The sequence below is a fragment of the Pleurodeles waltl genome, chromosome 3_1, assembly GCF_031143425.1.
Source record: "Pleurodeles waltl isolate 20211129_DDA chromosome 3_1, aPleWal1.hap1.20221129, whole genome shotgun sequence".
NCBI classification, from domain to species: domain Eukaryota; kingdom Metazoa; phylum Chordata; class Amphibia; order Caudata; family Salamandridae; genus Pleurodeles; species Pleurodeles waltl.
This window is the reverse complement of record NC_090440.1, coordinates 934,929,380-934,953,442: the sequence shown is the minus strand read 5'-3', so window position 1 is coordinate 934,953,442 and position 24,063 is coordinate 934,929,380. Positions and strand designations below refer to the sequence as shown.

General features: G+C 44.7%; 1 protein-coding gene across 3 annotated transcripts in view; it reads left to right on the top strand.

The window, feature by feature from the left end:
* Positions 1–23,688, top strand: part of STK40 (serine/threonine kinase 40) — a 354,611-nt gene extending 330,923 nt beyond the window's left edge. For 2 of the 3 annotated variants that reach the window (XM_069223947.1, XM_069223949.1), the window contains exon 12: positions 20,341–23,688. In XM_069223947.1, coding sequence (XP_069080048.1) covers positions 20,341–20,583 — 243 coding nt within the window. In that variant the 3' untranslated portion in view covers positions 20,584–23,688. The remainder of the gene's footprint in view (positions 1–20,340) is intronic. The other variant, XM_069223948.1, reaches the window with a different exon arrangement.
* The last annotated feature ends 375 nt before the right edge of the window (positions 23,689–24,063 follow it).

The following is a 24,063-nucleotide window of genomic DNA, read 5'->3' as shown; positions in this document are numbered from 1 at the left end:
GGTGAGAAGTTGTTTTCTTCCTCCAGTCTCGTGCTGCGGTCTGTGAACACTGCGTGCCTTTTGGGCCGCTATACCCATCCTTTGTGGGATACGATTACACAAGTCCTGCCGCAGATACCGTAGGAGGCCTGTGCTATCGTCTCCCAAGCTGTGAACGATGGGATTGATGCGCCAAAGTTCACAATCTGTTGTGGGCTGGACACGACCGACTCTCTAAGCAGATCGGTTGCTACATCGGTGGCCTTGAGACGCCACGCCTGGTTGTGTACTTCTGTTTTTTCTGGGGGTGTCCAACAGTCCCTCATGGACATGCCCTTTAATGGCTCCCGCCTCTTTGGAGACAAAGCCGACTCGGCCTTGGAGAGATTCAAGGATTCCCGTGCTACAGCTCGGTCCCTTGGTCTGTCTTCTGCCCCTTGCACACCACAGTCCTCTTTTCGCCCCTTTCGTGGCCAAGGAAGGGGCTCCCTGTCGCGTCCTCCACCCAGCCACCGTGCCACCCAAGCTGTCCAGCCTCTGCGTGGACAGGGATCCAGAGGTCTTCCCAGTCCACCTCTGCCCCCGCTGCAGCCTCCAACCCTCCTAGTCCGTCCCCTCACTCCCATCCAGTTGGTGGCAGGATTCACCATCACCTGCCCCACTGGCAATCCATCACTACGAACAGGTAGGTTTTGCAGATCGTTCGAAAAGGCTATTCCCTCCCTTTCGAATCTGCTCCACCAGCCATGCCTCCATCCTTCAGTCACCTTCCAGAGGATCATTTGGCACTTCTCCACCAGGAAGTCGCAGTTCTCTTGGTCAAGGAAGCTATAGAAAAGGTCCCTGTGCCCGATGTAGGTCGTGGTTGTTATTCCCGCTACTTTCTGGTGCTGAAAAAAGACAAGGGCTTACGTTCTGTCCTAGACCTTCAGGACCTGAACTACTTCCTCAAGGAGGAATTCAAAATGCTCACCCTGGCTCAGGTTCCGTCTTCCTTGGACCCAGGAGACTGGATGGTAGCGTTGGACTTGCAGGATGCTTATTTCCGCATCCCCATCCTGCCTGCCCACAGACATTACCTACGATTCGTGATAGGTCACGAGCACTTCAGTTTACTGTGCTCCCCTTCGGTCTTACCAGTGCCTCTGGGTGTTCATGAAAGTGATGGCAGTGGTTGCAGTTCATCTGCACATGTTAGGGTTGTCAGTCTTCCCCTACCTCGACAACTGTCTGTTGAAGGCAGACTCAACCCAGAAAGTCATCTCCCACTTTCAGACTACGGTGAACCTCCTGCACACGCTGGAGTTCACTATAAATGTGCCGAAGTCACATCTCACTCCCTCTCAGACGCTCCCCTTCATCAGAGCTGTTGTGGACACAGTGCAGTTTTGGGCTTATCCGCCCAAAAAGCAAGTCCAAGACATTCAGGCTATGATTCCGATCTTTCAGCCTCAGTCTTGAGTTTCGGTGAGACGGACTCTGAGGCTGCAGGGCCTCATGGCCTCCTGCATCTTGGTAGTAACACATGCCAGATGGAATATGCGGGCTCTGCAGTGGGACTTGAAGTTCCTCTTGGGCGCAGCATCAGGGTAATCTCTCCGACCTGGGCCAGTCTCGGAGGGTGCTGCAAAATACCTGCAGTGGTGGCTTTCAAATCCACATTGGATCCACGGCAGATCCCTCTCCCTTCCCCAACCGGATTTATCTATAGTGACACATGCGTCACTTCTCGGTTGGGGCAGCCACATGGGAGAGGCGGAGATCAGAGGCCTCTGGTGGAGTCTGGGCTCCATATCAATCTTCTGGCGCTCCGGGTGATCAGGCTTGCGTTGAAAGCATTTCTTCCCTCTCTCAAAGGGAAAGTAGTGCAGGTGTTCACGGACAATACTACCGCCATGTGGTACTGCAATAAACAGGGCAAAGTAGGGTCCTGGACCCTTTGTCAGGAGGTACTATGCCTCTGGACATGGCTGGACCATCAGGGCATTACCTTGGTGGTTCATTGTCTGGCGGGTTCTTAACGCCAGAGCAGACTAACTCAGTCGTCGATGCACAGCCGATCACGAATGGCGCCTCTAACCGGAGGTGGCGCAAGGTCTCTTTCAGCAGTAGGGAGAGCCTTGGTTAGATCTGTTCGCTTCTGCAGAGAACGCACAATGTCAGCTATTTTGTGCATTGGAGTTTCCAAGGCGGCACTCGCTCGGAGACGCTTTTCGTCTCGAGTGGAACTCTGGCCTCCTTTACGCCTTTCCGTTTATACCACTTATACCACTTCTGCCCAGAGTTCTCAAGAAGATCAGGAACAACCTGGCCCAAGTCATCTTGGTGGCTCCGGACTGGGCACGGAGAGTCTGGTATACAGAGCTATTGAGCATGTCCATCGATCCTCCACTTAGACTACCTCTTCAGGCGAATCTTCTGTTGCAGCAACAGGGGACGGTCCTTCACCCGAACCTGTCCAACCTCCGCCTTCATGCGTGGAGATTGAGAGGCGCCAGATGACTTTTGATCTTCCACCCAAAGTCTGCAATGTTATCTTGGCAGCCATGCTTCCCTCCACCAAAACTGTATATGCCTGTCGTTGGAATATATTTGTGGCATGGTGCACCAACAAATCTGTTGATCCCCTCTCTGGCCATCTACCTGAGTTTCTTGTGTTCATTCTTTATTTAGCCGAGAAGGGCTCTGCTTTGGGCACCCTTAAAGGGTATTTATCTGCCATTTTGGCCTTCCTTAGGTTACCTGATCATCCCTCACTTTTTAAATCTCCTATTGAGAGTAGATTCCTAAAAGGTCTCACCCATTTATTTCCTCCCACTCCGTTTATCGTGCCTCAGTTGGACCTCAATCATGTCCTTACTTATTTAATGTGTACTCCCTTTGAGCTAATGCACAATTGTCCCTTGCGGCTCCTCGCCTTCAAAACTGTCTTTCTTGTTGCCATCACCTCTGCTCGCAGGGTTAGTGAGCTTCAAGCCCTTTCTAAACCTCCATACTTATCAGTGCACCTTGACAAAGTGGTGTTGCGCACTAAGGCTTCCTTCCAAAGGTGGTTACGCCTTTTCATGTAGGCCAGTCCATCATTCTGCTTACTTTCTATGCACCCCCACATCCCTTCTCATGAGGAGGAGAGACTCCACTGTCTGGACACAAAAAGAGCATTAGCATTCTATCTTAATCATTCTAAAATTTCAGGGTGGACAATCAACTCTTTGGTACGTGGGTGCGAAAAAAGGGAAGGCAGTGCAAAAGCATACCATCTCTCGATGGGTGTTTCTTAGCATCAAAATGTGCTACGCTTTGGCCAAGAAGCAACCTCCTGAGGACTTGCGTGCTCATTCCACCAGAGCAACTGCTGCTTCCACTGCTTTAGCACGTGGAATTCCTGTCCTGGTTATCTGTCAGGCAGCTACGTGGGCGGCCCTGCACACGTTTGCTAAACACTGCTGCCTGGACAGTCGGGTCCATCGGGACGGCTTCTTTGGTTGTTCAGTCCTGCTGGACTTCCTAGTATGATCTTGGTTCGCAGCCCACCTCCGAAAACGACATTGCTTGGGTATCTATTTTAAGGTAAGGAATATGCAACTAGCAGTCTCTGTCAGATGTACAAGTTACTTACCTTCGGTAACAAAATAGCTGGTAGACATTCTAGTTGCAGATTCCTTACCGCCCACCCATCCTCCCCGCTTGTGAACTGATTTCTAGGGACAGGGATTCCCCTTTAGGGTCCTTAGCTCTGGTGCACCAATCTCAGTGTTCTTAGCGGCTCTGCGCTTTGGTGTGGAAAGTCATTAAAACAAACTGACATCACTGCCGATGGTGGGGTGTATATACTACTCCTGACGTCATCACGGCGACTACGACGCCAGCGGAGTCGACCAACTCCACCTACTGACGTGCAAGGGTATTGCTCGAAGAAAAATCTCCGGATCCAGTCTGATGCTTGGGGGGAAATTCTAAGGTAAGGAATCTGCAACTAGAATGTCTCTACCAGATATTTTGTTACCAAAGGGAAGTAGCTTGTACTTTAACGCCATTGGGGTCCTTGGTTATTCTATATGTTAAAAGGGCAGCTTTTCTGTCTCTAATCAGTTTCTCGTATTTCCTCAAGGCTATCATATGGTTATTTTCACAACTGGATCATAGTTCCGCCATCCAGGCCTTTAAGTGTTGCAACCTCTTACCTGATAGACTTCAAGCTGCAGATTCCTTACCTTTGAAATTCCGAGGCGTCAGACTGGATCCGGAAGATTTTTGCATGAGCAATACTCCTGTGCTCCATCGGGCAAGTGGCTTTGTTCGGTTCTGCATGGCTGTGTAGTTGATGCAGGAAGGGATGTCACGGTCACCTGTATAGGTGCCACCCAGTCGCGCAGACATCAGTTCTTTTCTTTCTGTGCCAGTATCTGGAAAAACACTATCTGCTGTCTCTTTTTGACAGGAATTTTCCACATTTTGTCAAGAAGTTTTTTTTGTGTGTTGAGGATGTCTTCTAAAAAGGCAGATTTTAAACCGTGTGGCACCTGTCACTGTCTGTCCCAGGCCCCCAATTGGTACTTTTGTGTTGCCTCAAGCGACGCCACGACTTGGAAGTTCTGTTTGGGCCATGGCACAGAAGTCTTTGAGGGAGCAGTCCCTAAAGCTGCTTGCGGCCCGATTCAACGCCACCGTGCAGGATTCCTCAGAGGTCACGGTCCCAGTCAAGGAGAGGGTTGCGGGACAGCTCCATGAGCCCTAAGTCCTCTTCAACCCTCTCCAGGTCATCGGGGCACTCTGGGAAGAGACATAGAAGCACAAGAAGTCCTTCAGCCAACACTGCAACTTCAGAACATCGGCATGCCAGGCAAGGTCCTTCGGAGCTGTTGCCAGGACCGACTTCGAGCCTGCCTCAGTTTCCATGAGCCAAAACGATCCCCATTCAGGTAAAGGAGTTTATCAAAGTCATGTGCCATGTCTTTATGTGGGACGGCCCCATCGACGCCCCTTTGAGCTTCGTGGGGTTGGAGAGAGCCATATCAGGTTCAACTCCGGCGACTTCGGCTTTGATGGTCGCCCATGGATCCAGACAGGTGCTGGTCGTGCCAACGTGACCTTCTCCGGTCCTGACACTAATGCTGCCAGCAGCAGCACCAGGCCAATTCTCATCCTAATGAATCAGAACGACGTTGCTCGATACAGACTCCCGCGGTGACAGGGCCCATTGATCCTAGGTCATTCCCTGTGCATCTTTCAGAGCAGCCAGGCTTAGGGGAAGAAAGGGAGGGGTCACTGGACCCTTAACAATACCAGTTAGGTACATGTTTGGACTGAAATGAGGAACATAGGGATGCCAGTGGACTGGACACATCTCCAGATACTGGTTTGCTTGTTCCCCCTACCGTGGTGCCAGAGGAGGGAGCATCATATGCAATGGTGGTGAAGAGGGCAGCGGAGGTCCTCTAACTTTCCTCGATGGCGGTCAAGATTAGCCTCTTGACAGAAGTGCTTTAAACTGGAACTTCCCCTTCAGAACCTTTGCTCCCCTTCAAAGAAGAACTGACAGATGTCCTGCTGGGAACCTGGTACTAGCCCAGCACAGGGGCTCCTGTGAACAGTACAATTACCCGCCGCCATTGCCGCACCCCAGGTGACCCAAGTTTTCTCAGCCAGCACCCCACCCCTCACAGCCTGGTTGTCCAGGCCTCAACTTCCCATGGCGCTTTCCCTGCTGTTTATCCAAAATGCCTTGTGAAAGATTGTTTTCTTCCGCCAGCTTAGCATTGCGGTCAGTGAAAACCGCATGCCTTTGAGGCCGTTATTCCCACATGCTGTGGGATACAGTTGCGCAAGTGCTGCCACCAGTCCTGGAGGAGGCATGGGCCAGCCTCTCCCAAGCAGGGAAAGATGTGAGGGATGCAGCAAAGTCCACCATTAGGTGTGGATTGGACACAACTGACATGCTGGGCATAGCGGTTTTGTCAACAGTGGCCTTGAGGTGCCACGCCTGGTTGAGAACTTCTTGGTTTTTGGGGGATGTCCAGGCCAAACTCTTGGACATTTCGTTTGATGGGACTTGTCTCTTCGGAGTGAAGGCAAGCTCGACACTGGAGCACTTTAAGGACTCGCAGGCTATGGTCAAGACCTTGGGCCTATCATTGACCCCTCATCCTCAGTCTGCCTTTTGTCGCTACAAAAGGGGTGTGCCACGCTACCACCCCTATGCCAGCCTCCCTCCTGCGCAAGCTTCTCAAGCTATTCATGGACGTGGTGCATTCCGACCTTGTGGTTCTGGTAGCCCAAAGTTGTCTGCCACAAAACCCTTCCCTCTCCCCAGCAGCTGCAGCTACCAAGCCCTGCTAGTCTGGTTCTGCAAGCCCATGCGTGCACAGTTGTAGGGAGAAACTAACATGTCCTCAAATGGCGGTCCATTACATCAGACAAATTGGTCTTACAGATCATTGAGAGGGGCTTCTCCCTCCTCTTCAAATGTTCCCCTCCCCTTCTGATTTTGCCCTCCCCACATTCCGCCCACTCAAGAATGGCTGACAAAACACCAATTATTTTTGCTCCAAGAGGACATTAAGGCTCTCTTGACCAAGGGAGCCATAAAGAGGGTTCCGATATCGGAAGTAAGCAGTGGTTGTTTTTCCCGCTACATTGTGATTCTCAAAAAGGAGAAATTCAGGATGCTCACTTCAGGTTTTGACTGCCCTAGACCAAGGAGTCTGTCTGGCAGCGTTGGACTTTTAGGATGTGTATTTCCACGTCCCCATCTTGCCTGTCCACAGGCGTTACCTGCGGTTCAAGGTAGGCCACAAGCACTTTCAGTTCACGGTGCTCCACTTTGGCCTTACCAGCACCCCTCGGGTAATGGTGGTGGTCGCAGCTTATCAGTGGTGATTAGGAGTATCCAGTCTACCCTTATCTTGATGACTGGCTGTTGAAGATGGACTCTCCCCAGGCTGTTGTCTCCCCCTTTGATCCTACAAAGGATCTCATGCATTTGCTGGGAATCACTATAAACGTGCCGAAGTCACACCTGACTCCTCAGATGCTCCCTTTCATCAAAGCAGTTCTGGACACAGTACAGCTTGGGCTTATCCTCCTGAGCAGCGATTCAGACCATGATACAGATGATTCAGCCTCTGTTCTGGATTTCGCTGAGAATAACTCTGGGGCTGATGGACCTCATGGCCTCCTGCATCCTGTTGGTGAATCATACCAGATGGCAAATGTAGGCTTTGCAGTGGGACCTGAAGTTCTAGTGGGTACAGCATCAGTGGAAGCTCTCTGACATGGTCCAGTTCTTGGAATGAACTGCAAAAGATCTGCAATGGTGGCTGATGAACTGCAATTGGGTCAAAGGCAGACCCCTCTCCCTTCTCCAAACAGATATGTCAGTAGTGACAGATGCGTCACTCCTGTGGTGGGCGGCCATCTGGGCGAGTTGGAGATCAGAGGACTTGGATCTGTGGCGGAATCCAAACTCCACATCAACTTGTTGGAGCTCCTTGCGATCCAGCTAGCATTGAATGCATGTGTTCCCTCTCTCAAGGGGAAGGTAGTGCAGGCGTTCACAGACACCACCACAGAAATGTGGTGGTGCAACAAGCAGGGCAGGTGGGGATGTGGACCCTTTGTCAAGAGGCATGGCTGGAACGGCAGGGGTATTTACCTGGAGGTTCAACACCGTGCAGGTTCTCTAAACAACAGGGCAGACACACAGCTGTCCTTTCAACTCTACAACTGCTTGCTTGGAGATTGAGCAGAAGCAGTTGATAGACTTTGGGGGGGAAGTTCAAAATCTAACATTATTCTGGCAGCCAGGCGTCCCTCCACCAAGACTGTATACACCTGCCAATTTTTAAAATATTGTATAGAGAAGTCTATTGCCCCTCTTTCTGTCTCCCTTCTCATCCTTAACCTTGACCAGCAGGGCACTCTTAAGGGTTATCTCTCAGCTCTGTCCGCCTTTCTGTGGTTGCCTGACCGACCCTCTTTATTTAAGTCCCCTATTGTAAATAGGTTTCTCAAAGGGCTTGTACATATGTTTCCCCCTTTGCCCTTTATCATGCCTCAGTGGGATCTTAATTCATTTCTCACATACCTCGCATGTGCTCCGGTCGAGCCACTGCACAATAGTCCCCTCTGGCTGCTTACCATCAAGACAGCCTTTCTAGTGGCAGTAACATCTGCCCGGAGAGTGAGTGAGCTGCAAGCTTCGTCATCCAAGCCACCCTGTTTGACTAGGTTTGCAGACAAAGTGGTGCTTCACACTAGGGCCTCATTTCTTTCAAAAGTGATGACCCAATTCCATTTGGGAGAATCTGTCACCTGCCCACCTTCTATGCTCCTTCGCATCCCTCTAAAGAAGAGGAGCAACTTCAGTTTGGTCCCAAAAAGAGCATTGTTGTTCTACATTCACCGCACAAGAGTTCTGGGTGAACAACCAGCGCTTCGTGGGCTATGTTGGAGCAAAGAAAGTTCAGGCAGCACCTAAGCAGACCATTTCACACAAGGTCGTTCTCTATTAAAATGATGCTACCCCCTGGCCAGGAAACTACTTCCAGATGGGTTAAGGGCCCATTCAACCAGAGGAAAGGCTGCAACCACAGCATTGGCATGTGGAGTCTCAGTCCTGCACATTTGCCAGACAGGAACGTGGGCGTCCCTGCACACGTTTGCCAAACACTACTGCCGGGACAGTGGGGTCTAAAGGGATGGGCGTTTTGCCTGTTCGGTCCTACAGAACTTCTTAGTTTAGTAAATCTGTCCAGCGCTTACCGGCTGGATGGTATTGCTTGGGTATCTATTCAAGGAATCTCCAGCTAGACGTCCCTATCGGATTAACAAGTTACTTAGGTAGCACATTATCTGGTAGAGAAAATATCTAGCTGCAGATTCCTTACACCCACCCATGCCTCCCCTCTCTGCGGACAGATTTTTTTATATACTTCCAGCGCCAACTAAGCCACCCAATGACTCACAGGGGTTTTGCTTATGCAATAATCTTCCGAATCCAGTCTGATGCCTGGGAAATTCAAAGGTAAGGAATCTGCAACTAGATATTGTTTATACCAGATAATGTATTACCAAAGGTAAGTAACTTGTTCTTGTTCTTTATTTCCCTCAATTTTTCAGTGTCCTAAGGGGCAGAGGGATTTTTCCAAAAAGGATTTCACCAAACCCAGAGGGGCAGTTGAATTTAGAGCTTTATCTAACTTTATATTTATTTGCTGTAGTAACTCATTAGCAGTCACAGATATTGGTTATTATGATTGTTTTTCTTTTGATCTGCTAGTCAGTAATTGATCTGCTAATCAGTAATTGTCGACAAGGTTCTTCTCCACTTGCCCGATTGTTCACTAGAGTCAGAAGGAGAAAACTCTACCAAGCAGATTGCCTTTCGGCTAAAGTGGCAGTCAGTCCAACTTAGTGGTAGAATCTCAATTTCTTGTAAGACATTGTTGCTAGTGCACACATGATTAATGCTGTGGACCTCACAATCACTTGGGAATTTTACTCATTAGTACAGCCCAACCATCTTCATCTCTAAAGCACTTAGATAGGTCATTGACTAAAGCATTTCTGTCCACCTGTATAATTGAAATCCCCTAGCACTAATGATTGGACCTGGGATTGCTATCTGACCCATTAACTGACAAATGCCTGTGTCAAAAGCATTTATCCAACCAGGTGGGTGGTAAACCACAATACATGTTAGCATCATATTGGAGGACTGCTAATATATGTGCTCATTTAGCTGTAGTACCTTGATCCCAAACTTCTCCTTAAATATAATGGTCACTCCTGCACCCTTCTTGTTTGTTCTATTCAATGATAGATTTTATAGCCCTCACAAATTGCTAAATAAGTTTAGAGTCGGCAGAGATAATTTTTTTCTGTCACAAAAAAATAAATTTAGTTTGCTATCGGATATTGACTCCCTTCTTTCTAGGCTATGCTTAGGGAGTGATCTCGAACTTACTAATGTGCTTGAACCTGTGGACTAAACCGCAGCACTAAGCGGAAGCCTTCCATTAGCCAGTTTGATTTCAGTTGGGAAATTTTTATAGCCGCTTGGTACTTGAGTGCTGTCTGCTTACCTCTAAGAAGTCTTACCTGTCATATCTTAAGATGCCTCCTCAGAATGGCTGAGGTGGGTTGCTGTGGCTGCAGCCACATTTGGGTCGCGGACAGGCACATATATGCTTGCTTTTGGCATGCTTTTCATGTGCCTCCAGTGCTGCTGGTTTGCTGCAGCACAGCCCACACTTTCGTTATCCACCATTAGCCTGCACATGCTCAGGTGGATCTTGTACGTTAGCCCGCTAACCCCTCTAACTTTGCTACTCTCCTCACCATTATGGCCCACAGAGCAGCAATCGCACTGTGACTGTTATCGACTTGATCAAAATCAGCCCATTTTAATTAGTCAGTTTGTGAATGTATCAGACCTAGACAGCTGTGAACATATATATCCCATGTCTGAAAATCAGAACTTTCAGTAGAGCACATTACAGTAGCTACTTATCCCTCAGTACAATACATATGGAATATCATTCTAAGTTACTAATTCTTCCCCACTGATCCTAATGTATCTCCCTCAAGTGGAAGTACTGACTTTACTGCAACCTATGATAATGACTACTGGCAACCCTGCATCCCATGTGTCTCCCCTATAGGTAGTAACACTATGGTTATAGTATATCCCCTTTGGACCTTAGACAGTTCAGAAAAGCAGCATACCACACACTCTGAACTGCCTGTATGACCAGTACAACAAAATACAATACAATACTGGGTATCTTCTCAGTTTAGTAGTTCAGGGTTTGTTTCAAAACATGAAATCTCAAATTTACCTCATGTTTTGGATGCCATTAGAGGTTGCTTTTTTCTGTGGTACTTCTCAGTTGTTTTTGTTGTTTGGGATTTGTATAGTGCTGCATGCATCATACCGGTGATCTCTACATCTTCTATGGCCAAGAGGTGAATAGGGTTTATATTTATTCAGGAAGCATAATTCTGGAAGGATATTTTTAAGTTTCTCTTTCAAGGTATTTACTTCATCCAGTGCTCTGTTATAAATTTGTATTGGTTATTACTTTAATAATTTGTACTGATATGTTACTTGATTATAAAGTGTTTGACCAGCACTACTGTGGTCTTTGGGATAGATCCATAATGGTTTCCAACTCTGATACTGACTTCATTTTTGTCACTACGTGAGCGGGTGCAAACACTCGTGTCCGATCCAAAACCAATGTCCGCTCTAGCTTGACCAATTGCGCACATCAAAATTACGAAGCCACAACTGGTTGTCTTGCAGCCTTACTCTCTAATCCTGTGCCTCTACCATGTCACAGCGGTCGGCAGAGCCTCCATTATCTTTTTGGTTCTGAACCTGTGCCACAGAAGGGTGCACCCCAGATATTGCTGATGGTGATGATGGTGGCATACTCACTTCTCATTATACTGATGATGCATTATGCCTTGATTTTTTTAACACTAGTGGCCATAGTACCTTTCCTGAGACAGAGTATAACTTGCAGCATGGACCAACAACAGAAGACAGTGTCTTATTTTCAGTGGTGGTTCGGAAGGCAGCCAATGTCCTAGAATAACAGCTGCCCTCATGGAGACAAAACAAATGTTTTGATTGAAATTCTGCAGCCTGGGTCTGCAGCATCCAATTTTATCTGATTTAACATCTGTTTTAATGATACCTTCAAAGTTACTTTCTTGGCCACCATGTTCTTGCCTGCCTGTGAACAGGCAAGTTGCCAGACATCATAGACCGACACCTGGTAACATGAATTTTCCCCCAAGTACCCAACCAGGGAACCTTATTGTGCAGGCCTCAACTAATAAAGTGAATCGACCCATTACTCCAGGTAAAGAATCCAAAAGGTTTGACAATTTTGGCAAACTTATGTTATCTTCTTCCTGCCTGGCATTGCGATTTATGAACTCAATCTGTCTGTTGGGCCAATACACTCATGCTCTTTGGAACATGGTTAGCGAGATCTTGCCAGCAGTCTCGGGGGGTCTTGGGGCTCTTTGGCCCTGAAGATACATGATAGGCAGGACGTAGCCCGCTATGTTATTTGCTAATACCATGGATTGCCTTGGCATGGCAGTTGGTACCAGTGATGTCTTTGATAGACGTGCCTGGTTGAGATGCTCTGGGTTCAGAGATGATATACAGGGTACTAATGTACATGCCCTCATAGACTTGCCCTGTGTGATACAAACTTCCTGTGATATTCTTCAGTGAAACTTTAGGTCATTCATGTCTCCTCTGAAAACTTTAACCCAGATGCATGCTCCCAGTCCACATGAAAAAGTCCCTCTCCAATCTGATTAATGATGGTTTAGATGCAGCCATTCAATTCTTATTCTGCATACTCTTTGGATTGGTCGATGGGCACAGGTGTCATTGTATGCTGTCATGTTTAGATATCTTCCAGAGACTTCTCCTGAGATGTCCATACCACACTGATGGGCATGTCCTCCAATGTTGAGTGGCTACTCTGCAAAAAGGCCAGCTCCCTCCTCATTCTTCTAAAATAGCAGAGCTAAGGCTGGCTTTTCCCTCCACAGTGAGGCGGATCCTCCAACTATATAGGAATTTTCTAGGCTGTTCCAGGGCACACCAGTCAGCGCAGCACCAACATTTACTGTGGATCCAAGAACTCAGACTGAGTAATGCCGTTCCTTCATGGGCAGAGGATGATCTGTTCTAGAGGACACAGACAGAATAAGGCGAGGACTGGATATGGTGCTACTGTTGATGACCGACTGTCTTGCCTCAAAACTACTTGTTAGTCCACTGCTTCATCTCCCTCCCCACCCAAGTCATCACCTTCTGGTCCCCGATTTTTCCATCATTTAGGTGACACTCAAAATGAATTTGTGAGTATTCTGGCTAATCTGCAAGAGAGATGCTGTGCCCTACCACTTCTTCCCACAGCCAGCCCTCTTTCTCTAGGATGTGCTCTCTGGCACACACCTCCATTTAGGAGGTGGAAATTCTTAACCTTATGAACAAAAGCCTCTAGGAAAAAAGAGCACAGAATTTTACTTTTTGTCAACTCCTAGGAGTGCAGGTCTGAAGCCCATCTGAGACATCCACTGGTTGAACTTGTTCTTTCAGCAGGACAAGCTTAAGATGTTGCTTGTGAGCCAAGTCGTGCTAGGTCCCAGTAGAAAGATTGGCTGGCATCTCCAAATGTCCAGGATGCCTGATTGATCAACCAGTCTTTCCCACCCACAGTTGTTCCCCTGAGGTTAACCATGAAAGCCCAGTGTGCTATCAGTTCATGGTCCTATAAAAGTGCTGTCCGTTGTGGCAGCATCACTGTAGAGGTCAGGGATCCAAGTATTTCTGTACTTGGACAACAGAGTGGTGAAAGCAGGGTCTCTGGTGCTGGTCACCTCCTAAAAATCTTATTTGACTCCCATGTAGAGGCTGGCCTTCATATGAGCTCTGCAGTAGGCGACCTACTTTAAAAGTTTCTCTGTTCCCCAGGGGATTGTGGATATTCATGGGAGGATTGTGATGTTTCTGGCCCAAATAATGGCCTCAAAAAAGCAGAGGCTCCAACACTAAGGGAGCCACCAGCTCTGCTGTTGGCTTTCAAGTCATTCCATCAGGATCTGCACTTGTGGGTGGGTCCCTCCAACCAGCTGTTGGTCATTCCATCAGCCCTCTCTGGGCTGCCCTGAACAAGGACACCTCACTGGGCTGGAGCCTCCATATCTTCACTGAGATGCCTTTGGTCTGCATCGGACTAGTGCGCGCATGTGACCATACTGGAGCTTCAGGCAGTCTGTCTTGCCATGAAGGCTTTCCTCCCCTCTCTCTAATGGAATGGCATTTCTGAATGACACCTCTATCCACTATATCAACAGATGGGGAAGAGTTTGGTAATTAACCTTGTTTTGGTATGTAATTCACCAGTGGCAGTAGGCTCATCATCACTTTACTTTATTTCGGTAAAAACATACCATAAAAGTACAGTACATACAATCCAGGGAAGAAATAGTAAAAAAAAGTGCAAATAAAATAAATTACAAACTCTTAAGAATGGAATATTAAAACGAGATAAAACAATAACGTTAAAAAAATTCTTTTTCCTTACATATAATGCATAAAAAACATCCCGTCCCTACTGAAAACATCAGACTAATGGACTTACTCTTAAATACAACAGCTGTGCACTATATGCCTGCTTCTAAAATCTGCTACCAAGTCTTATTCTTTAAAATCGCTAATCTAAAACGCCAAATTGATTCAAAGAATTTTGCCACAGAAAAAACTATTTGTACAGATGGGTCTGATTTAAATACTCTCTCAGCAGATAAACAATTCCTAAAACCCATTTGTTTGCATAAGGGAATGATCCAAAGGGCTCTCTGTTTACCATATGCACAACATTGAAAAAGAACATGAAGATCAGTCTCTTCATGCTTGCAGCCCATCGGACATAACTTAGACTTGTTAGTAGAATTGGGCCATTTATAAGTTAGCGTACACAAAGGAAGAGACCCTATTCTAAATCTGATGAAGAGAGGACGCGCAAATGGAGAGAGTACTGCATCCATAAAGGGCTCAAACGCATAATGACATTTAAATTGCAGAAAACTATCAGTCATAGAAGAGGGCACAAGTTCAGTCAATTGTGCAGTTGGAACTTTAAGACAGAAAGCGTCCTTCAAGGTCTGAATGGCATTTTTGGGAATAGAAGAGGGATCCTTCCAATAGGACCCCAGGCCAAGATGAAGACCGTTCAACATAAGCACACCACTTGATTTCGGCATTAAAATTTGTGCCCATCAGTTTGGGCAGCCCACATCTAAATGGAATAAGAGCATCAGATGACCATAACTGGATACAGAACAGTAGTGGCCTTAAAGCGGCGATCTGGTTAATTGGAAAAAGATTTACATCCATTCGGATAGGCAGAGAGGGAGTACTTGAAGGAACTCTTAACAGCGTCTTTAAAAACTGGTTTTCCGCCCTAACCAGATTCTCCAAATTGCAGTGGCCCCATAACTCAGCACCATACAAACCCTCCCCCTCCCCCCCACCACCACCCACCGGCTTGTGATTTGTATATTTCGAGAGCAGGAGTCCAGGCAAAACTAGGCGATCGGGTTGCAAATCTCACAATGCCACCCGCCCTTTGCTTCAGGCATATTAATGATTTCTGGAGGTGGGCATGCCAGTAGTGAGAATCTTCTAGTTTTACACCTAAGTAGTCAAAAGTGCCCACTCTTTCCAGTAAGGCACCTTCTAGATAAACAGGTCTTTTCATTTTGTGCTTTTTGTCTCCAAACAGCATATATTTCGTTTTTAGGGAGTTGATTTCCAGACCATGATCTTTACAAAACTCCAAAAATCTTGCTAGCAAACTTGAAAGGCCCATGGCTGTTCAAGAAAGTAACAAGGTATCATCAGCGAATAAAAGACATGGAAACTTCTGCCCTACCATAATAGGGGCGCCAATAGAACAATCCAAGAGGTAGGGAATACATGCGTTGATAAATAAAAGAAACAGGGTGGGTGCAAGTACACAACCCTGTCTCACTCTGCGGACTGTGGGAAATGCTGAAGTCCGTTTGCCTGCCAAACCCCATCGTACTCTGGCACAATTGCCTGAATAAAGATCTTTAATTTTATTAAGCATGGAGCCGGGGACTCCAGCTTTGCTCATAACTTCCCACAGTTTAGGATGCGGGACAAGGTCAAAAGCGGATTTCAAGTCAACAAATGCCACAAAAAGGTGCCAGAGTCCACGTCTACGGTCTTCCACTTTATAGTAATAACGCGGAAAACCTGGTTGATAGTACTGACCTTATCTCTGAGCCCTGCCTGAAAATGACTTAATTCCTGGTTTTTCACTATCCAATGCTTCAGTCTACTTGACAGCTGGTAGCAAAATATTTTTTGCAAATTATCTAGTAGGCTGATAGGTCTATAATTCCCTGGAAGGTTTTTCTCGCCTTTCTTGTGTATGGGCCCAATTATTGCCTCCTTCCAAGAGTCAGGGTAAGACCTATTGGACAAGGCAATATTCAAAATCCTATTTATGTACTGAGTCCATTTAAGCAAATCTGACTTATATAAATCTGAGGGAATTCCATCAGGGCCAGAAGCTTTCCATGATTTTTGGGCAAAAATTGACAACTCAGTTTCTTTTAAAGTGAAAGGAGGCAGAGGGATCGCCGATGGATAGAGTGGCGATATCTCTCCAGAGCTGGTGGCAGCGGAATCAGGTGTGGAGCCATACAGCTCCCTAAAGTAAGTTAGCCAGATGTCAGCGGCAATATGGCATTCTGGGATGGATGGAAGATTTGAATCTCTACGTGTAACCAAAAGCCAGAAAAGTTTGGCATCGTGGGCCCTAGCAGCTTCAGCCAATTCACCCCATAATCTCTCCTCATGCTTGAGTTTGCACATCTTGCATGTGGAGACATAAATTCTTCTTGCCCTTGCTATAGCTTCCCGATCCTTGGATCTTAACGCTTTAGTCAAGAAACTCTTAGCCTTTCGATACCTCTTGTCAGACCACTTGCTGCTAGATGGAGGGAAGGGGTTACTTCGATTCATACTAGTTTTGGTAAACAGCTCCTTAAGGGCCACAAAAGGTCCACATGAGAGGACATGACTTCCAGTGGAGTTAATAAAAAATGATCGTCAAAAAGCTGGTGTCTGGAGACTAAAGCACACAGTTTGTCCCATAGCTTATTAGACTTTTCGAACAAATCCCATCTCACAGCATGCCTGTTGCTAGATAGCTTCAGGGCTCCATGAGCTTTAGAAACAGGAAGAGACACAGCTCCTGATAAGAGATCTTTCATATACAATTTGAAGAGGTGCATGATCACTGGTGTGCCGTGGACCCACCTTCACATCAATTATGGAGTGCCAAACCCTTAAATCGAAAATGACATAATCCAGGATACTACTATATGATCCCCTAAAAAGAAGTTGGTCTAGCGGGGGTATCAGCTGAAAAACAACCATTGCCAAGACGAAGACCAAGAGTTAATATAAGATCTATTCTCTGCAGCACTCTACTACAAACAGTAGATAACACTGGCTGAATTAAAAGAGAGGGGATATTCCACACTTCATCTTCAATCTGCGTGGCCTCAATAAAAGCAGAATTGAATTCAATTGGCGCATTAAAATCGCCCGCAATAATAATACGATATTTAGGGCGAAGGTCTAAAATTAGGTTATGCAGGAGATCTATGGTAGCAGGCCGATAGTTGGAAGGGCCTGGTCTGTTATAGATATTAATACATAAGACTGGGTTACCTGAGTTAGGCAATATTGCTATTGCCAAAATGTCAGGGGAATCTACAAAGATCTCCTTTACTTCTCCCACCTCAGTCGTCTTAACCCAGGTACACAATCCCCCTATTGCCCTGCCTATAGTAGACTGCGAAGCATTTTAAATATAAGAACAAAACCCTTGCCTATACACACTTTCCTCCGCCTACGTTTCCTGGAACATGTAGATACAAAAAGTTTCAACATAAGCCCCCCCAATCAGAGTCGACTAATTTACTTTTAATGCCAGCCACATTCCAAGACAAGAACTTCCCTGTTAAGTGTGCAGTGCGGCAAGTAGGTTCACTAGTTGGAACAACTGGGAAATAGGTGTTGATGTGCTCAGTATGCAGTGCAGAATTAGAATTCCCAAGAGAAGCAATTTGAGGATCCCGTAAAGTATGAACTCCTAAACTTGACAAGATACTTGAATATGGTGGAGTTTGTGAATCAGACCTAATACTAGAATTACAAGAGCTAGAAGAACATAGTCAATCAACATCTGAGGTAACCATCTGAAGCTCAGGATCACATACAATAATACGTTTGGAGGCGGGACTTGTGTCAGTCTCACATACAATAATACGTTTGGAAGCTGGACCTGTATCAGTCACAACAGCTGGGCTAGATGTCTGACCAATAAGAGCATGATGGCCTGTGGCGTTATTTAATGCCGGCAGTAGGCTCAGCAATGGGGAATTTTGCTGGTGGTGGCCCACCTTGCAGGCTTCCTCATTGTGGGAGCACATGCTGATTTGCCTGTTCTTTAGAGACTATGAGTGAGACACCCTGAAGTAATGGACATGATCTTCTCCAGATTTGAGTGTTGGATTTCTTCACACCGGTCTAGGAAAGGAAATACCCTTATTTTGCCAATAGCTTACATCTGAATTGTTCCCTGGGCTCGTTTTCAGGTTCATTTTGTCAGGGTTCTACTGTATGAGTTTCCTCCTATTCCTCTTTTCCTGACGGTTCTGCGGAAGGTGCAGGAAGTCCAGGCACAGTTGATTCTGATTGCCCCAGACTGGGGAGTAGGATCTAGAATCCCGATCTGTTGGCGTCCTCTTCTTCTCCCACACAAGGTGGAATTGCTCTCAAAACAGAATAATGAAGCCCACAACACCAGTCCCCAGATGCTGCGGCTACAGATGCTAAGGGTGAGCAATGCCACTGAGAATCCTTTTTCTTTTTTACTCTTTGCAGTCAAAGAAGTCATCTTGGCGTCTAGGAAACGACTTTAAAATTATGAAGGCTGTGGAAATGGTATTCTTTGTAAGGTTTGAATCCTTTTCAGTCGTGCCTTTCCAATATGTTAAGATTTGCGCTGTATCTTTCCCACCACGGCCTAGCAGAGGCTACTGTAAAGACTGTTTGCCAACTCTCTTAGCCTTGGTGATCCTTTCACACTAGCCTTCGATGCCTAAGTTGCCACTAGTGGTGCATTTGCTGTTCTTGTTTCCGTCCACTTCATAAATTGTCCTTCACTGAGATCTTGAACTTGTTTTGACTTTTCATAGGGCATATCTATTGCAGCTGAGCAAATTGCCTGGTTCAACTTCTCACCCTGAAGTGGATCTTCTTGGTCACAATGAGTTTAGCCCTTAGGACCAGAGAACTTCAGCTGCTTTTGGTTGGACCACCATCTGCACTAGTTTATCCAGATAAATTGGTTCTTTGAACCTGCTCTTACTTTTCTTCCAAAAGTGTCTCCTGCTTTTCACGTGGGTCAGTCTATCACTTTTACACCAGTCTTCCCTACGCCTCACTCAGAACTGGCTGCATAGACATCCTCCAATAGTCCAGAATCAATGATTAGCTGTTTGTGGGCTTCGCCAGGGTCAAGAAATTGAGACAGTGACCAAATGCAGCGTTCTCTTTTTTATCCTCTATATCAAAATCTGTTATGTGTTGTCAATAAAAGACACTGCCTGAGGGCATTAATGATTACACTTACTGGTATTTCTCGTAGGAAGAGATTTTGTGACCATCTGATGTCTGTGGTATTTTGTTTATAATTGATGTAGTCCAAGTACTAGGTATATTGTCATTGAGAAAGACTAATCATGTATAATGATTTGGAGATGGCACAATCACTGATCCCATGTCCATTTCTCAAATGTACATTCAGATTCTGGCACACAGGCACTCAATTTTACTTTATTGAGGACGGTAACTCTCAGTGGCAAGGTCTCACATTTCAGATTTTTATCATTTTCTTACGGAATTGCAAAATGTTTCTTATGAAAAAATAGATGCACAGTTAGAGGGAGATTAATTACAGAAGTGAAATGTTTTGGTAAGAACTGTACCTTTTACTTAGATGCTGATAGATACTAATTTATACACGCAACTACAAATTTCCATCATGATTTGTTCGAACTGTAACATGGTGAGAGTGACAATGCTTTGTAATGGAGTGTGTAGTGCCATTTCAGTTGTCAAGTGCATGTTTTAACCACCTTTGAAGTTATTTGGCACTTGGATTTTAGATGATATTCTGGAAGATATATATATTTATGGGAAACAATTGGTATTTTCAGTGGCATTTGAGTGACGGTGATAACTGCTGAAGGGTCAATACGAGGCATTAGCCTATATTTTATTTACCATGCTTGCCAGTTCGACTTGCTTCAGCTTTTTGAACAAATTGAAAGAATGAAACTTATAACTTTTGTACATATGCTGAATTAAATGCCATGCTTAGTAATGAGTTTTGATCTTATTGGCCATATTAAGGCATGATAAAAATGTGTAGCAAATTTTGTGATGTTCAGAGATTGAACTCGATGAACTGTTATAGGTTAATGGGCCATGGCTCCTATGTTTTGTGAAAAACTGTTTTGACAGTGAAACTAAAACTTATTGAAGAAAATTAATGAGTATAAAATTTAAATATATGAAATGCATTGTTTTTGTTTAGTGTATAAAAGTAAATTGCTGACTAGTTCAGGGCAAAAGAATGCAGATGTGCCTCTGTCATTGCCTCTGAATAAACAACAAAACAAGTTAACTCTTTTCTGCCATTCTCCTTTTTATAGATGGGAATGTCTTGTTTTCTGCAGGCTAAAGTGACCGAAGAGTCCTCACAGTATGAGTTTGAGAACTACATGAGGCAGCAGCTCCTCCTGGCTGAAGAGAAAAACACTATCCACGAGGCCAAGAGCTTCCTTCAGAAACGCCAGTTCGGAACCATTCCACCTGTGCGGCGGCTGGGCCATGATGCCCAACCCATGAACCCTCTAGATGCTGCTATACTAGCTCAGCGGTATCTTCGGAAATAAGCAACTTTTTTATTATTATTTTACTTAATTGAACAGCACAAGTACCATCATTCAGTCGCATCCCGTTTTGAAGAATCAAACTTCAAAATTGTTTTTTGCCACTGAGAACTATGTAGCAGTTTACCTGAGCTCTGTTCAGCAGAAGAGCGAAAGCATTTTGGGTGGGAGAGCAGTAAATGTGTGATCAAACATTTGAACATAAACTTTTTAAATCTAGAGACAAAAGTGAAGAGGAGAAGGAGGGGTCTAAACTAACCCGCTTTTAATAATGACTTTTAATCTACCTCTATCTTTTAATCATGCTGTTCTGAAGAGTAAGAACACCAAGCATTACTAGAAGACTTCTATGGATTTTTTTCGTTTGTTTTTATTATTCGGGGGGAGGTGGGATGGTTTTAATGGGAGTGATTGGAGGCCCCAGGAGGGAGTACATTTGGTAAGGAATAACAGGTTAGATTTTGGTTGCTCCATCTGGTATGAATAAGCTTAATTATCTAGGTATGATGAATATGACAGTATCATGATACCTTCTCCCAACCCCAATCTCACGATTGATTGCGCTATGTGCCTACTTTAAACTTTTGTTGAGAATATTTATTTGCATTTGCTTTTACCATGATATGTTTTTGAATCGAAAGCAAGACTGCTTTCCATTCAGTAAATAACGTGTGAACATTCAAGTTCTTTTGAGCAATTATTACACTTGAGGGTTCCTCCTGACCTCTCTAGCCTCTCATTCCTCACACCACACAAACCTTCAAATCTTGTTTAAAGAGACTCTTTAAACCCATAGCTTAGTTTTGACACCAGAAAATTGACTTAAAAAATAGCACTCATTTTCCATGAGTGCTCCTAAACTTTGGTTTCAGGATTACGATGGCTCATTTTTTAGTGAGTTACTTCTCATCTTGCTGTGTTATTTTCCTATGACCTTTGCTGCTCATGCCATCAGGGCATTTGTTGACCGCTGTCAATTGATGTCACAGGCAGAGGGAGTAAATACAGGTTAGTTTTTCACATTGAAATACACCATAGCATAAAGTGAGCCAAGTTTGATCGTAACTGTAGAACATGCTGGTGCACAAAAATGTATCTACATGTCTCTATTTCACAGTAATGTTGCAGTGGCAAAAACCTTCATCTACATGAAAGACTGCTCCAGACAAACAATCATTTGTGAGACCCTTTATTTGGTGATGTTTAATTTTGTAATTCTTGTAACATACATTGAACTTCCCCTATGGTGCCGTAAATTTACATGATTTATTTTTTCTTCATTTTTTGTGTGGTACAAATGATATGATTAATAATGTGAAGCTAGCTCCTCAGAATGCCATCTAGTACTTTCTAATTTTTGTTTGTGGGAAATGTTTTCTTCTGTCGGTGTTTGTTTCTTTTTCATCTATTTTGCATGTCCAACATTTAAAGATACTGTTCAGCTAAAACAGGAGATTTTTGGAGATCTGGAGTAGTTTCTTACATTCTTAGTTCCAGTTTTAGTCTTGTTCTTCCACTCATCAGCCGTGCATGAGCCACAACTAACTTTTAGCATCAGTTACTAGAGGTTTCTGACACCATGCAATTAGTCACTATTGTCATAGCACAATGGTTGCTTATACTCCTCCATTAGCTTGTGACATAAGCTAACATTGGTTCATGACATTTGTACGTTTTTCTTTTTGTTTGATGCATAGTACATGATCCACATTTGGTCTTGTCTACTATTTGAAGAAATACTACTGACTGATCAGCCCTTTAAGCGCTGTTGGGATCATGTTCTCGTCTCCTGTTATTCTTGAATGGCCTGTTGATCCTGCATGAATTCCATCTTTCATATAAACGTAAGGATGTGCTCTGTAGTTCTGATTGGACTTCTTTTATCACATCTTCCCTTCAGTGACCTCTCAAGCTTACTGAATGTGACATACCAGCCTTCTCACTAAGTTGTACCACATTTCTTCTTGGCACTGATCATAACCAGCAGGTTTCCTAGAATTAGACATGGTTCATTAGTGAGAATCTATTGGAAAGTGTTGTTTTTCATGTTAGGATACATATTCTAGGTTCTATCATGTCCAAAAATAGCACATACCCATGCAAGTGACTAAAACATCCACCACCGACATTGTCTATATCAATAACGTGATAAATGGCTGTTCTAATTTTGTTTAATGACAGCCAGCTACAAAAGTAGTTTTCTGCAGCCTTTCAAGTGGTATAATTTTATCTCTTTGATGTTATAAATTTAGGAAACTGCGATAACAACAATCTGATAGGTTTCAACTTATTTTATGTTTAAGAATAGAATTAATAATATGTGGGCATTACTTTCTTGTGTGTGATGATGTGTAAGCCAGTATGACCTGTTTCCATGACACCAGATACTTCTGAAGGGCAGGTCCTTAATTAAACTTCAGTCCATAGAATTGGAGCTTTACTAATGTGAAATTTATGCCTTTCTTGCCAAATGCTTAGTTGTTACCAGGTGCTTTGTCATGGTTTCCTCTTCACCACCACTAGGGTCTTAAATTTGTGCGTCTTGAACAAATATTTCAATAATCTTATATGTCCCATTTTCATTCCCAACTCTGAAGAACTGCTGCCACGTCATGCTAAGATAAAGAAGTACACCTCAGCATTAAAAATTGTTTCCTAGACTCACATTGTAGAATACTTCTGAATAGGATGTCATTAAATAGGTTCCTGATACTGGGCAAACCCCAGGGGATTTGTATTAAATGCACGAGAAACACTTTTGTGAAGTGCCTCATTTGGGATTCAACTTTGTATGTAAATGCTGGTGGTCTGAGGGACTTGATAGTAAGTGATCGAAAAAGTCAGCAAGTACCTACCTAGACGACCTGTAGATTGCTTTCTCCTGAGGAATTTTCTTAAAAGGTTGGTGGCATCAAGAAGGCAGTTAGGTTCTGCATCCAGTTTCCTATTTCAAGAGTTAAAAATATAAAAATTGAAAATATAACTAAGTGGTAATGTCACGTAGAAGTAGGAAAGCCACTATACAGCCCCTCCATAAAAAAAAATCCACTACCTGCTACTAAATGTGATTTAAAAATCGAATGTCACTGCTACTGGCCCTTCCCTTCAAATGTTTTCATTTCAGTTATCTTCTAATAGTTGGACCGGGTGACAAATTACAATGACCACTCAATAATTTCACCAAATTATCCACAGTGTGGACCAAGAACATAGTCCATGAGGCATCGCCTGTGCTCACTACTGTTAAAGGGCAGGAATTCCTCAACGTTTATTGACATGGCTGCATCTCTGTTGGAAGAGGACCTTCAAATGCACTTTTCAGTTCCAATTGAAACGTTTTCAGCATAGGTTACTGTGTTGTAGCTGTTAATGGAGGTTCATCCTCCATTCTTCACATCCTATTTTGCCATAATTCAGTCAATTAATCTGTCTTCTAAACTTACAGATAAAAATGCATGCTTGTTGGTGTTATAGGGTGCAGGT